This window comes from Diabrotica undecimpunctata, chromosome 10 (assembly GCF_040954645.1).
Source record: "Diabrotica undecimpunctata isolate CICGRU chromosome 10, icDiaUnde3, whole genome shotgun sequence".
Lineage (NCBI taxonomy): Eukaryota > Metazoa > Arthropoda > Insecta > Coleoptera > Chrysomelidae > Diabrotica > Diabrotica undecimpunctata.
Window position 1 is genome coordinate 51,011,831 of NC_092812.1, and position 16,562 is coordinate 51,028,392.

The following is a 16,562-nucleotide window of genomic DNA, read 5'->3' on the forward strand; positions in this document are numbered from 1 at the left end:
AGTTGTGTTCTTCCTAAAGTTTTCACGTTAGATAATACAGCATGTAATAACCTGTATCAATGACTTTCTTCAAGTCAAGCGATACAAATATACAATAAACCTTTATCAACTTTATTAATAATTATTGTTATAAGATCGACGGTTGCGGTTGTTGTGCTGGTACCCTGTCTAAATCCATATTAGCCTTTATATAATAAATGTCTTTCATTGTCTAAATGGCGCATGATTCTATTATTTACACATGTTTCCATAATCTTGGATAAAACCGGTAAAATGAAAGGGTCGATACACCTGCTTTATATATTGGAACAACTTTCTGTGATGAATGTTAAATTTACTAGAGTACTTAAAATAGTTGATATCTCACTCTTGAACTCTTTAATAGTTTCAACTAATAACTTGTCTAGTTCACACGCAGTTTTTACGCTTCAATTTATCTATTATATCTTCAATTTCCTCCTTTGTTGTGACGCTCCAAGAAAATATGTGGTTTATTAATGTTTATAGTTAACTCAGTCAAAACAATTCTAATTATTTCTTCATAAGTTAATGCTATAATTATGATAAATTTTATTGAAATTCTAACGAGTTTTGATGGCAATTTTAACCCATTTCCTGCTAGTGTATTCTAGATGTTAATACATGTAACTACAGTTAAATTTTAATTCATATTTTAAAGCCTCAGTGTTGCAACAGACAGAATTTATGCAAGGAGTTCAAATCTCACCTTGGTGAAAAATTTAATTAAGTAATAAAGTCGTGAATGCTCATACAATTAGTTACCATAGATACAGGGATATATTTAGAAAGGAAAAAATATTTTTCAATTTATATTTGCATATATGAACGTGTTTTTAATTGTGGTAAACTTTTTTAATAACCTTTTTTGGTATTGTCAAAAATTAAGCTAATTTACTCTTTACAAAAATTCATATTTTTGCCCAAACCTCGCATATAACTAAAAAAAATTTGATACATGTCAGTTTTGACTATGCCGAACTTAATGCCATATTTATGTTTTTATAGAATTGGGGAGGCAAAGATACTGGTTTTGGATTGGCAGATTGCTGCACACTTGACAAGGAAATTCCTCATTCTGCCACAACATTACATGTTGAGTTTCACAAGGACGACTACGACTATGACACAAAATCAACCAAACCAACGTTACAGATTATACATATAGAGCATATAGATAAATTGAGATTGTCTCCTGCTGAAATAATGAAGCAACTTGTATCAATGTACTACATACCCCGCGAAAAAGAGGTACAAGTTTGATTATATAAAATAAAATATATATTTTCTTGACATATATTTTTGTAGATGTGGCTATTCACACATGTGAGATTAGCAATTCATTTTGGTCAGTATAAACGTAGACTAAAAAGTGTCCAAGCGAAACTACAGGCGTTATCAATACTAGTATATTCAAATGCAATTGCAGAATCTGCCCCAAACCTATTGCATAATAGTCTTCTAGAAGAATTGGTGGAAGTTGTGGAACTACAAGATCCGCAATTAACTGATATTAGGTGTGCAGCTTTACGCACTCTAACTGCTATTATTCACTTAGATCGAAATCCAAGTGTTCCCAAGTAAGTATTTTTTTTATACTTCACTTTGCTTTTTTGTACTAAGTATATATTGACTTTCTGTTCTAAAAAATTGTGGAGTCATTTTACAGGGTATATTATGTCTATTGCAAATATTGTGCAGTAGAAGTCTGTCATTGAACACACGTCTAAGAGTATTAAAGTGCTATGTCTGGTCCGTTTTGTTCTATGTATATGGACAACAAAATTAAAAAATCTTAATAAAATAGAAGCGTGCGAGTTGTGGTGTTACCGTCGCATGCTTAAAATCCCGTGGACAGCGCACATATCTCACGAACGTGTGCTAGAGATCATACACAACGAGCGAGAATTAATCATCACCAAAATGAGAAAGGCATCATATGAGAGGCTCTAAATATCCCCTACTCCGGTTAATTATTCCGGCAAAATCGATGGAAAACGCTGGGTTGGAAGAAAACAACTGTCCTGGCTGCGTAACATTAGACAATGGACAGGTCGAACCATCGAGAAATTCTTTCATCTAGCTGCCGATCGAGAAACATGTCTTCAGCTTGTTAATACAACAAGTTGTTGATAACCAACGCTTGAAAACAAGCACGGTACACAAAGAAGAAGATTGCAACTGAATGTTTGCATATATGAAACTCAAAGAAAAACATTATCATTCTCAGTCTTTATTTCTATGTCGGGACGGCTTCGCTAACTACATTTTTCCATAAGCATGTCTTAGATCACATCAATAGTAATAATTTCTTGGTCTTTTTCTCATAATCCCTGATTATAATCATAGGTTTACATTATTGGATGATTATCATTTCGTCGTCTATTGCTGAAACCAAATGAAATCTCTGAATTTCAAAAGTTCTAATTCGGAATAGAACATTATTTATTCTCTTTTTAATTCCATTCGAGCAATCCCAGTATCTTTGAACTTTAGGAGAAAGACTTACGTCGTTGTGAATTATATAACCAGACAAGATCACCTACTTCGAAGATTTTATTCATGGATCGAGAATTATATCCATGCTATCACTATACCCAATAGGCTTTAACTTGACTCCAAGCCCTTGTACCTTGCCAACTTGATATTTCACCTTTATGCTATAAATTCAAGACACGTTTAGGGCTCATTTTATAGGGATTATTTTCTTGGGTGGGTACCTTTTATATGTTGAGGTTGCCATTGATCATTGGTGATGGTACTCTGAATACATATTATATGTTTGGGTTTTATTGAAGGTAGGAGACAAGTAACATCTGTTAGCATTCTTTTTTTTTAAATATTGACTTACATTTTCTAAAATATTAATTACAAAAAATATGGCTTACATTTTGTTATCTGATACAAGCTTACCTCTGTTGTTTTTTGGAGATACTTACGTAATTTTGTCCTAGACATATTAAGAGAAAGATAATTCCAAATCAGCAATTTACACACACACACACACACACACACACACACACACACACACACACACACACACACACACACACACACACACACACACACACACACACACACACACACACACACACACACACACACACACACACACACACACACACACACACACACACACACACACACACACACACACACACACACACACACACACACACACACACACACACACACACACACACACACACACACACACACACACACACACACACACACACACACACACACACACACACACACACACACACACACACACACACACACACACACACACACACACACACACACACACACACACACACACACACACACACACACACACACACACACACACACACACACACACACACACACACACACACACACACACACACACACACACACACACACACACACACACACACACACACACACACACACACACACACACACACACACACACACACACACACACACACACACACACACACACACACACACACACACACACACACACACACACACACACACACACACACACACACACACACACACACACACACACACACACACACACACACACACACACACACACACACACACACACACACACACACACACACACACACACACACACACACACACACACACACACACACACACACACACACACACACACACACACACACACACACACACACACACACACACACACACACACACACACACACACACACACACACACACACACACACACACACACACACACACACACACACACACACACACACACACACACACACACACACACACACACACACACACCCCACGCTTGTATTTTCTTAAATATGCATTATTAAGCTGAGTCATTAAACATGGCAATTTTAATTAGATTTTTTTTTAATTCCACTCTTTTATATCTTTGACAGTCGAAGACCAGGAACACGGTTAAATAACATTATTGATGTAACGGGAGCAAGCCAGTATCATGGATTTTTGCCAGTCTTGGTTAGAAATTGTATTACCTCACTTACAAACCAATTTGATTTCCAAGGCCCTGAAAAATACAGCCAATTTCCAGTGAGTTTAACAACAGCTTTGTTTTCTTTTTTATATCACCTGGCCAGTTACGAATCAGGAGGTGAAGCTTTAGTATCCTGTGGAATGATGGAATCTCTATTACAAGTGATAAACTGGCAAGGATTTGCGTTAGATCATATAACATTTGTAACACGTGCTGTACGTGTAATTGATTTGATTACTAACATTGATATGGCAGCATTTCAAACTCATGGGGGTTTACATAGTTTCATAAACAGATTGGATAATGAAGTTAACTATTGTCTACCACATCAGCATTACCAAATTCAACACAACACTACCGTTGAACACGATGAAAGTGCACCTAGCACTTCTAGAGCACCAGATAAAGGAGAGACTCTTTCTGTGGACATAGTACATCTTCCAGAAAATGAGGGCAAAATCTGTCTTCCACAAAGGGCAGCTTTACTAAAATCAATGTTGAACTTTTTAAAAAAAGCGTTCCAAGACTCCACATTTGCAGAAAGCATTAGGCATCTTATGGAAGGTACTTTGCCTGATTCACTTAAAAATATTATTGCCAATGCAGAATATTATGGCCCATCCCTATTTCTACTTGCTACTGATGTAGTCACAGTATATGTATATCAAGAGCCAGCATTACTTTCTGCTTTACAAGACAATGGATTAACTGACATTGTGCTTCATTCCCTGTTAGTAAAGGATGTACCTGCAACTAGAGAAGTTCTAGGCTCTCTTCCAAATGTATTTAGTGCTTTATGTTTAAATACGAGAGGACTAGAAGCTTTTGCGAAGCTTAGACCATTTGAAAAACTGTCTAGCATATTAGTATCACCAAAATATTTGCCAGCTATGAGAAGAAGACGTAGCTCTGAACCGACAGCTGATACAGCTTGCAATTTGGGCAATGCCATGGATGAACTAATGCGACATCAACCTAGCCTAAGACAAGACGCCACTAGAGCTATAATGCTGTTATTAAATGATTTAATTCAATTGGGAACTGATCCTAATAATATTTGTTGCAAAGGACATAACAAATCGGAAATTTCACCATCTTCTTCATCTAGATTAAATACAGCAAGTAATGAAGGCTCTTCAGATGAAGAAGAAGAGGATGAAGATGAAACATCAACATCATCTCAAAATCACTCTGATACTCAAACTCAAGTTAATAGCGAGAGAACGCCTATTGCTTTAGTAGATTATATCCTCAATACGATGAAGTTTATCGATGCAATTTTAAGTAATAACTCCACTGATGATCATTGCAAAGAATTTGTAAGCAGAGGAGGAATTTATCCTTTATTAAAAGTTCTTGGATTGCCTAATTTACCAGTTGATTATCCCACAACAGTGCCAGCTCAAGCAGTAGCTTCTGTCTGCAAGAGTATATTGAATTTGTCACATGAACCTTATCTATTCTCCCAAGGACTTGATCAACTGTCTCTTGTGTTAAACACTCTTAAACCGTTATGTGCAAAACAAGAAGTAGCTGGTGGCTCTAAACTACTACTAGAACTAGCGAAGGCTCCAGATCTGGAGACTGCTTTTAGTACATATAAATCTACTCCCCTATTACATGCTATGGGTGCTGTTCATGGATATGTCATAATGTTTGTTCACATTTGTCGAACTGGTCAAACCGAAATAAGAAATCTATCTTTACAACATTGGGGCTCTGAAAATGGAAGAAGAGTTTTAAAAGGATTAGCTGATTTATATACATCATTAGTTTGGGAAAGCACTCTTCTATTGGCATACTGCAGTGACGATTTACTACCATCTGGTTGTGATGTTACCAAAGAAGACATTGGGAAATTGAATGCATTCTTTGAAAAGGTAAGCAAAAATAATTATAATTCATATATGTATTGAATTTCGCTTAAGTTACGTTATAGCTACATTTGTTAAAATTTTCTTCTGTGTTGATTTATTAAATGACTACAGCTTATCAAATGAGATAAAACTTTCTTTTCAGGGGTACTGAATACATAATCAACTCTCTTGTCACACTCTTTATACTTAATTCTATAGATACTTACAATTTCATTTTCTTTAAGTTATCTGCTATTCTTTTTTTTTAATGTGATAATTCCATATCCCAGATATTTATATGTATCCACTTATATCTTTTTTTCTTTAATTTTAATGCGCTGGTTGCGCATGAAGTTTATTATCATTTTAATCTTAGGTACGTTTATGTTAAACCCAACCGTTTTGGCGCAATGACTATATCATCGGTGAGGCGTAAGTTGCTTGGATATTCAACATCTATTTTTATTCCCTTTGTTTTCAAATCTAAATTCTTAAATCATGTTCCATAATTAAATTAAAAAGTTTAGATGACACTGGAACCCATTGTCTGACTCCCCGCCCTATTTTATGATTAGTCTTTCTATTTAATTTGATGGTGGTTGTTGCTTGCTGGTATATATTGTATAATAGGTTTGTATACCTATAATCTTATCTGCATTCCTGTCTGTAGTATTTTGTTTAATTCAACTGTCTCAAAAGCTGAAATCAATAAATCTGATAATAGGCCTGTTGTATTCCTCTATTTTCTGTATTGAGAGTTTTCATACTTTGTAGATGTTCGTTGGTTCCGTAACCTTTTTTGAATCCTACTCGTTCTCTAGGTTGATAGGTCTATAGTTATCTTTCCATTCTTGTACCTAACTATTATTCTGATATGCAACTTGTAAACGTGAGTTACCAAGACTTATCAATCTGTAATTTTCTAACTTTGTCATGCCTTTATTTGTATGAATTAAAATCATTGTGGCTTTGATCCACTCGATTTTATCTGGTTGATTTGCAAATCACAATTTCAGTTTACTTTTGGTGTCTAGCAGCATCCAGGCTGGGAAGTAGTTCATTCGCTATTTTTTCCGGTATATCTCCTCTATTTTTTAACCAGAAAGGTTGTAAGGTATTCTTTACGGTACACTTGATATGTGATTTGTGTTAATTTTTGCTATTATGTGTTACCCGTTCCAGCTAGCTGTTCAACCCTTAATGTAAGACAAATTACGCTCTTTAATTTTTATTGTTTCTCATTGCTTTTACTGCTGTGTCTTTTTATTTTGCACTATTATACATTGTACTTATTTAGTTCTGATACAATTATTGTAGCTCTTTATAACTTATTCATTGAATTTTTGATAATGGATAAAACCTAAGAAATGTTAAGGTAGTATAAATGAAAAATTGGAAATTTTATTTTATATTACTGGTGAATTAATCTCTTACTCCATTTATCCATATCTATCACTCCATATATATCTTTCTATACTTTCACACTTTCATATCTATATAATTTGATCATCTGCAAGTGTTCCCTTTTGATTTTTTGTCCCCTATTTACAAATTATATGTAGTACAAAAACACAAAGTATTTTAATAAAAAATAAAATTTTTGTTTGTTGTAGTGTGAAGGTAGTCCACCTGCAGATGCATCTTCAGCTCCCCTTGATATTTTCGTGGCTAATCCAATAACGATGGACATAGATCCCGAGTCTAGCGCTTTTAATAAGTCACAACGTAACTTCAGATATATTAAACCTTTATTGGGTGCATCATCCAGGTTGGGTAGAGCTTTAGCAGAACTATTTGGGTTACTAGTAAAACTTTGTGTTGGCTCTCCCATCCGCCAAAGGAGAGGTCAGAATATAGTAGCAGCTCCTCCCATGCCATCTATGTTTGCAAGGAATGTTGCTTCAGAGTTAAACCTGCTTTTAGCGGAGGGATTAGATTGTGACAGGCTTCCTCCATGTCCGTCAGTGAAATGCAGACTTACATTTTTGATTTGCAGTGTTGGTTTTACTGGTCCAATGCTATTTGATGAAAGAAGATACCCTTACCATTTAATGCTTAAAAAATTTGTGACTTTGGGAGGACAAGAAACATTTTTTAATGCATTTACATGGGCTGTAACAACAGGCAATGCTACAACCGTTGCTGAAATTCAATACTCAGCTCTCCCAGAAGGTAAAGTAGATGTTTATAAGCAAATGATTATTCATTCCATGTATTTCTTTTTTTAGGCACAATTGGATTTTTGGATGCTTGGCTAACACTTCTTGAAAAAATGGTCAATCCCAAAGCTATATTGGAATCTCCTCATGTTGTTTCGAGTCGTCCTGGACAAAATTTTAATTTTGATCCATTAAAATATTTACAACAAGTTCATAAATTAGCATTTGAAAGTATAATGATACTCTGGGGCAAACCTGTACCGTCATATTGTTCTAGAATAACGGAAACTACATTGACCATATTAAGACATATTTTCCGAGGGGAAAAAATCATCAAGGATAAAATGAAAGGCGATGAGAGTAAAAGTGACGCGTCTTCTAGCTCCTCTAGCGGCCCTGAGTTAGGCAATGCACTTAGGAATGTAATCAGAGTCAGAAATTTGGATGATGAATTACAACATCTTATGGATATGGGTTTTTCTAGAGAACACGCAACTCAATCTTTAATACATTCACATAACTTGGAGCAGGCTACGGATTACTTGCTCTCCAATCCCCTTCATTTATCTAGGGCTGGTGCTACTGGTCAAATGGATGTAGAGACTGACGATGAACAAATGTTACAAGCTATTGCCATGTCTCTGGGATGTAGCAGTTCTGCATCACCTGATACTAAAAAAGATACCAAAAATGATTTAAAAGATCTCAAAAAGGAAGATGGCTCTACACGTTCATCATCCTTTGAATCTATGCTAAATGATTTTACTCAAGATGCATTTGATATATGCTTAAATCTGCTTGACTCGCTTCCAGAAACTGTTCACAAAGTATGTGAACTTTTAGTTACTTTAATGAAAAGAAATGGGCGTAGTTATAGAGATATGGTCTTAATGGCACTTGTCGTGAAGATCCAAACTTGTGTCACATATATTTACTCGTGTGCATTTGAAAATAAATCAGTGATAATGACTTACTATGTTTTGACTGACTCTGAGCTTGCAGCAAAATTAACAAATTATGTTCATCTGTTCATATTACTGTTCGAAGTACCATCATATTATGACATGAAACTACCATGTTTTAATGCTATTAATGCTTGTGAGGTAGTGGAACATATTATAGAGTTAGTTTGCAGTACAGTTGGGATGCTGTCGACGTTACAACGAATGGAAGAACCAAAATGGCTCGCTCCGTGTTTATTACTATTGGATGCAGTTTCAAAAGTTGCAACATCTACGACAAGGAAATATTACATGCATAGAACAACTACTCGTATTTGGAGATGGTATGATGTAGTTACAGGGAAGTGGACACGCTATTCTACAAATAATAATCAATTAATAAATGAAGCATACTGGAGTGGAGAACAATTCGTAAAAGTTACTTGTGGTAGAAAAAGGTATACAATTTCATTTTGTAATATGTTACAAATGAATGATGAGACCGGAAATAGTAGACCAATTTCAATGATTCCTGCCACATTGACACATCCAACTTGTACTAATATTCACGGACCAGACATACCTAGACCATTGCATATATCACTTAATGACAAAGAAGAAAAAAGATGTTCTCTTGTCGCAGATCTTAGCCAGAAGCAAAAACATCAAATTATTGTAGCATGTGTAAAATTATTACATCTTCCAGTAGAAAAGAATCTTCTGCATTCGATTTTACAAATTTGTGTAAGATACACCAGAGACTTTGCGCTTGCTACACTCTTTGTAAAAGAGGGAGGTGTTAAATGCTTGTTAAAAATGCGACAAATCACTGATTTTGGAGGTTTTGGTATATTAGCAACAATTTTAATTAGACATGCTTTAGAAGAGCCAAATACGTTAAAATATGCTATTGAAAAGGTAATTAGAGCACGTACCTTAGCCACAATTCCTCCCCCATATAAAGACTTGATCTATTTATCAAGACAAGTCGGTGGAGCTGTAACTCGCTCTCCGCAGTCATTTTTCCAAGTAGCAACAGCTATTTTAAGGATCGACACAGTTGCTGCTAAAGGCGAAGATCCAGAAAATGTTATTCCTTTAAGAGTAGAACCACCATCTCGTATGAAAGCACCGCCATTAGAGGAGCCTGTGTCCATAGAAGTTATCTCCGATTTGTTAGACGCCTTATTAAAACCTCTAGAAGATGATAAAGGTATGGACACAAGTGATGATTCATCAGAAGATTCAAATCCGTTTGTTTCTCTTGCAGAAATTTTAAGAAGACATGAAACTGAAAATGCCGAAACCAGCACTAATGAAAATACTTCCAATAAGAAAAATGAAAGTGCTGTTCCTAAGAAACGAATGTTACCAAAGTCAGTTATCTTGAAGATATTAGCAGACGCTGTAGTATCATTTGGCCCGATTGCCAAGCTTATTACTGATTATAAATACAAACCTGATGAATCTGGTACCATAACTGAAGAGACGTCAGCACTAGCTTTCATTTTTGATAAAATATTATCGGTAGCAGATAACTTTTCTGATTTGGATTGTGCTGCCATGGGAAGAATGCTAGTTGCAGCTTTAGCTTCTTCTAATCATTCACCAGAAGCTCAAATTACTTTGGTCTCTGAGGTAAAAGTGGCTCTAACCAGAGCATTATCGTTACCAGAGTCTTATCAGAAACATAATCAGGTTCAATGTATTTGTGACATTATCTCCAATATGATCGACAATTGTCCTTTGCCCCATGCTAGTAGGTGGACAAATTGCAGTATTAGCAATATCGTTAAGCTTTTAATGCGAAGGGGAATATTTAATGATTTAGCCAAGATTACACACTATTTAGATTTGTCATCACCAAACACAGCATTTACTGCAAATTTGGCATTAAAACCTTTAGAATCTCTATCAAGAATTATTAATCAGCCTGCTGCTGCCAATAACAGTAAATCAAGAAAAAATCAACCAACAGCTGATGAGAATCACATTGCTCAAAGTGGTACTTCTACTGAGGGTACTAATGCCCATGGAGAGGAGATAGAAGATTCCGAAAACACAGAGCATGACCCATCTAGTCTTGACAACACCACTAGTTCTGGTGAACTCGAAAATGCACTTGAAGAAATGATGGAACACATTCTAGACCAAAGAAGCAATGACACCAATCAAGAATACAATAGCGTTCCAACTAGCAGAGGCAACATGGATATTGATGAAGGAGAGGCAACCGTAAGTATATTTTTTAAACTCTGAACACAGACTGTTGGTATTCATAGTGTATCAGGTGACATCCTTTGGTGCTAACGATACATTTATAAGCTAACAAGAGTTCAAAAAAACGTATTTTAGATAAATTTAATGAATTTCAATTAAATGCAATCTTGTTTGATATACACAATATTTTTAATAACCTTTGTTTGAAATATTTGAATAACATAGAGCAGGTCCAGATTTGGCTTCCATTACATATACATATTTTATATTAAAACTAACAAATGATTATTTTGTGTAAAAACATTTGTCCAAATTTTTTATATTATGATTATCTTATAGCGGAACACATATAGCTATTGTATTTTTGAAATGTGTGTTATTAGTTGGATTAATTAGCAATTGAAATTGTAGGAGGAACTGATGAGCACAGATTCTGGTGAATCAGATTCCAATCCATCAGATCAAGTAGATGACGAGGGTAATGATGATAACGAGGCTGACGATGAAAATATTGAAGATGGAGAAGAGAATGAAGAAAATAATTATGATGAAGATGATACCAATGATAGAGGTAGAAGGGGTGCGTAAAATACGATCTTTATAGGGAGTTAATAATAGTACTGAATAATCAATACCATTTTGTAGGTTCTGCTAATGAAGGTGGGCCAGGAATATTCAGAATCCGTAGTGCAGCTACAGATGAAGATATTTTAATGATCCATTACAACACTGACGACTCAACTTCTCCTAGAATGATTCGTTGGAATGAGACTGGTAGCTTTGCCATGCCCTTCTTTGAAGATAATACTTCTTCCTCTGAACCTACTGGTACTATATTAATTACTTAATTATTAACGTATGTACTGATAATCATTATATTTCAGCTATTACTCATCCATTACTAATATCTCGAATTCCTGACAATAATCAAAGCACTGCTAGTCGAAATCAGAGAGCTAATCGTCCCAGAAGATATCAGTATCTATTTAACCCTAGAAATCCAAATCCACCAGTGATTTTACAAAGGTAAATAATATTATTTATTATTAACTCACTTCTAACAATTATTCTTTAATTTCCGTAGTATCCGCAGGCTATTTAGACCACATGATCCTCATGTCGGACCTAGTGACAATATATTGGGTGCCCCAGATAGTCGAGAAGCTGCTAGGGTAGTAGTTATGGATAACTTTGGTATCATTCCTTCCAATGAAGAGCAAATTGATCTTGTTGATCAATCTGGCTTTCTCTTTGGGCCTAGTTTGGCAGCAACTTTGAGTCACATACCGCCTGTTTTACACTGGTGGAATATCGAATCTAAGTTACTTGATTTGGAGTCTGTATATGATTGTACAACATACTCGTGCAATAGACTTATCCCTGATTTGATAAAATATAGAAATGAAGAGTTACGGAATAAGAAAGAAAAAGAAGAAGAATTATCTAAAAAGCGCAAGCGAACCACAACTGATCAAGATCAAGATGAGTACAGTAGTGAAACTGTATTATTTAATTATGATGAGGCTAATACTACTGCTTCCACAGATCAAAGTAAAGAGGATGATGCCGACGCTGAAGCTTATGATCCAGCTATGCCTGTTCCATCAAATGAAGAAGATCTAGATGGTATTCCTATCGAAATATCAGATACTTCTAGTGAAAGAGATTGTCACACTCATAATGACGACATGATCCATTGCTGTCCATTGCAACTAAGTTTTGCTAATTCTGGAGATGAAAATTCTCAAAACAATCTTTCTGAAACAACCCATACTGCTGTACAGACAACAGATACATCAGATAATCTAACACAAAATACGGATGACTCCAACAGTAGAGCCGAATCAGAAACAAGGGCAGAAAGTGATTCTTCCAATCCGTTTGAGCTCTCTCTTCCATATAGATGTAACATTATATTTGCTAGGCCTATATCTTCTGAAAGACAAGGTGATGATTCTAGTTCAATCAGTGAAGCTGTGACAAACTCTCTTTTGAACAGTATTGCAACGCAAGATCCGAGCCTCTTTGCTAGATATGAAGAAACTTATGTATTTGAGGAGTCAATTGGTCAGCAAATGGATACAGTATCTGACCAATCTGTCGAAGATCAAGTCAATAGACCAGGAGGTACTAATACAGGAGGTGGAAGAGATACAGACACAAGAGGTCGCGACATAAGAGATAGAGGTCATGATATCAGAGATAGGGGTCGTGAGATTAGAGGCAGAGACCATGACAGGAGAGAAAGACAGACTAGAGGTAGAGATGACGATCGTGAAATACGAGAAATTCAACGTGAAAACAGCGAACGACAAGACCGCGAATTAAGAGAAAGAGTAGACCGTGAATTTAGGGAAAGCCTTCGGCGTCTAAACAGAGAACGAGAAGAACGAATGATAAGACAAAGAGAGGCAGATCGTGAATTGGGAGAAATAATACGGCGCGAAAACCGAGAAAGAGAATTACGCGCAGCAAGGGAAAGAGCAGATCGTGAATTTGGTGAAGCAGTACGACGGGAAAACCGAGCACAAGAAGAACGTGAATTAAGAATACAACGCGAAAACAGAGAACGAGAAGGACGCATATTAAGAGAAAGGGCTGAAAATGAAGTGGGCGAAAGAGAAGGGACACGAGATCGGGTAATAAGATTAAGAATTCGTGAACCTAGAGAAAGACAACGTGAAGAATCTTCAGAGCAAGATCGAGAACCAAGAACGAGCAATGAACCTCAGACACACACCGCTATAGAAAATATCACCAATACCGAATCAATTCAGTCTAGTTCCAGCAACGCTGAAGTTGAACCAACATTAGCTAATGCTGAAGTTGTAGAAACATCAACCAGTGCGGAGGGTACAGAACCAGTTATTGTAGCAGTTCCTGTAGCTGCCGGTAAGTTTTAAAGTATATTTAAATATTTTGCCAACACCGTGTTTGGTTCATTTTCCAATATATTTCATCACAATCAATCTAACACATGAAGTATGTACTTCAACTGTCGTTATCCTCTTCAGTCATCTAGTTAGTACTCCAATGTTATCAAGAAGCAGATTTGTCTCTGTATGCACGTGAATATGAAGTCATTCTGTCATATTCTGGATGATTATAACTATACTAACATTTCTGTTATTATGTTCCTCATTTTTTTTTTAAAGGGTTTATCTTGCTCTTGATACATTCAGGTAGTTTGTTACAATAAGTTTATGAAGGTCTTAATTTATTTAGGTAGTAGAAACTTGTTACGTATGGATATAATAGAGTTTCTTCTTTATTTGTTAATGTTATATTGAGTTCTTCTTAACGCGAATATTTCAGCTAAGTTAATTTGTTGGTTTGTTCTTTAGGAGTAACTCGCAGCACGCTATAGTAATTATATATTTCATCGATCAGATTACTTATTCTTAATTAATGGGGTTTGCTTCAATATAATTAATCATTTGCTCATTTTCCACAATCGGGGCATGGATCAGATTGGCTAATTTTAAAATATTCAAGTTTAGCTTTGTAAAATTATTTTTTTTTGTTTAAATTATTTTTTTTTGTTTAAATTATTATTTTTTTTGTTTAAATTATTATTTTTTTTGTTTTTCCCATCTTCGCTTATCTGTTTGGCTTGTATTGGGGTTTATCAGTAATTTAAATATCTGGGAATTACTTTTTGTACTTCTTCTTAATGTATATTTTTGAACGTTCTTCGAAATGTTATACGTATATGAGGAGAATTTGCACCGGCAACACTGCAAATTTGAACAACCAAAACTCAAATAATAAAGAAAGAAGAATAATTGACGGTTTCATGTAACCTATTTTATGGTAATTTTGCCATCTAAAACAATTGGTTTTTTGTACTTTAGCTGAAAGGAATAAAAAAAGGCATGAAATATGGTGGTTGTGTTGGCCGAACAAAAAAAGAGCCATTCAAGGGTATCAACTCCATTGTGGGGGGCTTTGTTAATCTGTACAATTTTTAAAAGTCTAGAGGGTTAAGAATGGGAACTCTGTCTCTCCGTTCCGCTAATATTTCTGCGCCTACAAGGGCATTAACTATATTTCTTTCTATTAAAAAATTATTTAAACCAGCTATCAAAACAAAGTTCAATATAAAAATATTTATACAACAATGATTAAAAACTGTAAGCTAATATTATCCGACGTATACGGGTCCAGTGACAACTGAAATGACAACAGTTACTTTGATCGTATACTAGCATCGAAATTTGAATGGTTCAGACCCATTCGAGTCGCTGTATACGAAAAAATTCGTACACGCAGTATTCGAAAATACAAAAAAAAATTATTTCGAGCGAATTTCTTGTAAATCCGTATGCGAAATATGCTCGAATGAATTCGAAAATACGACCCCTGGTTCATTTCATCCATTCTTCATTTATTATGGTGCAGGTAGTTGTAATGCATCACTCTTTCTACGGATTTGGTTGACGTAGAGTTTGCTAATTATCATGAGCTTGGTCTTCTTTACGTTTATATTAAGTTGTTATTGTTGACTGTAATATCTAATTTTGTTCATAAAAACTTGTAGGTTTTCCGAAAATACTATGGGTTCATCTGCATATCTGATATTGTTTAGCCGGTACCCGTTTATTTTTGTGCACACTGCATGTATACGTTATAAATATTTTATTTTGAATGGCCCTATTATCACTCTTGGGTCACTAATTTATATTTATTTGCCTTTAGAATTTATTATTTCTGTTTGATACCTTTCGTAATTTTATTTAATAGTATTGGATTATAAATACTAAATTTGCAATGTTTTAGTTGTCTCCTCTGCGGGGCCGAGTAATGATGAGGAAGACGATGAAGAAATTCCTGAAGGAGTAGATCCATCATTTTTAGAAGCGTTGCCACCTGAAATGAGAAGAGAAGTTTTGGAGCAACACCGCATTCTCTGCCTTCAACAGCGCATTGCTGCTGCTACTGCTGCAGCTGATGCTGCTGCGGCGGAAGCTGCAACTAGTAGCAATTCTGGTGAGCAGCCACAAGGGGAAGCTGCAGCTTCTAGTGAGGATAACATAGTTAGTCCAGAATTTTTAGCGGCTCTTCCACCAGCTTTACAGGAAGAGGTTTTAACACATCAACGATTAGAACAGCAACGTCAAGCTGCGGCTAGGGCTAATCCAAATGAACCTGTCGATGCTGGAGCCTTTTTTGAAACATTACAGCCGTCCCTTCGAACTATGGTAAGCACATTATTAACATTAAATGAGCACATACCTGTACTACAAATTTGTATCACCAAATCTAAAACAAAGATTAATATTACCAAAATTAGTATATGAAACTCACCTGGCTTCCGGGTTAAACCGCGTCGAGCCCCCAGATC

At 35.6% G+C, this 16,562-nt stretch overlaps 1 protein-coding gene across 4 annotated transcripts in view; it reads left to right on the top strand.

Annotated features, from left to right (window-relative positions):
- Positions 1 to 16,562, top strand: part of HUWE1 (HECT, UBA and WWE domain containing E3 ubiquitin protein ligase 1) — a 45,535-nt gene that overhangs the window by 18,680 nt on the left and 10,293 nt on the right. For 3 of the 4 annotated variants that reach the window (XM_072545782.1, XM_072545783.1, XM_072545784.1), the window contains exons 4-13: positions 1,027 to 1,269; positions 1,327 to 1,598; positions 3,948 to 5,922; positions 7,512 to 8,070; positions 8,127 to 11,233; positions 11,630 to 11,798; positions 11,864 to 12,046; positions 12,103 to 12,244; positions 12,303 to 14,110; positions 15,998 to 16,419. In XM_072545782.1, the coding sequence (XP_072401883.1) occupies positions 1,027 to 1,269; positions 1,327 to 1,598; positions 3,948 to 5,922; positions 7,512 to 8,070; positions 8,127 to 11,233; positions 11,630 to 11,798; positions 11,864 to 12,046; positions 12,103 to 12,244; positions 12,303 to 14,110; positions 15,998 to 16,419 (8,880 nt within the window). The remainder of the gene's footprint in view (positions 1 to 1,026; positions 1,270 to 1,326; positions 1,599 to 3,947; positions 5,923 to 7,511; positions 8,071 to 8,126; positions 11,234 to 11,629; positions 11,799 to 11,863; positions 12,047 to 12,102; positions 12,245 to 12,302; positions 14,111 to 15,997; positions 16,420 to 16,562) is intronic. The other variant, XM_072545786.1, reaches the window with a different exon arrangement.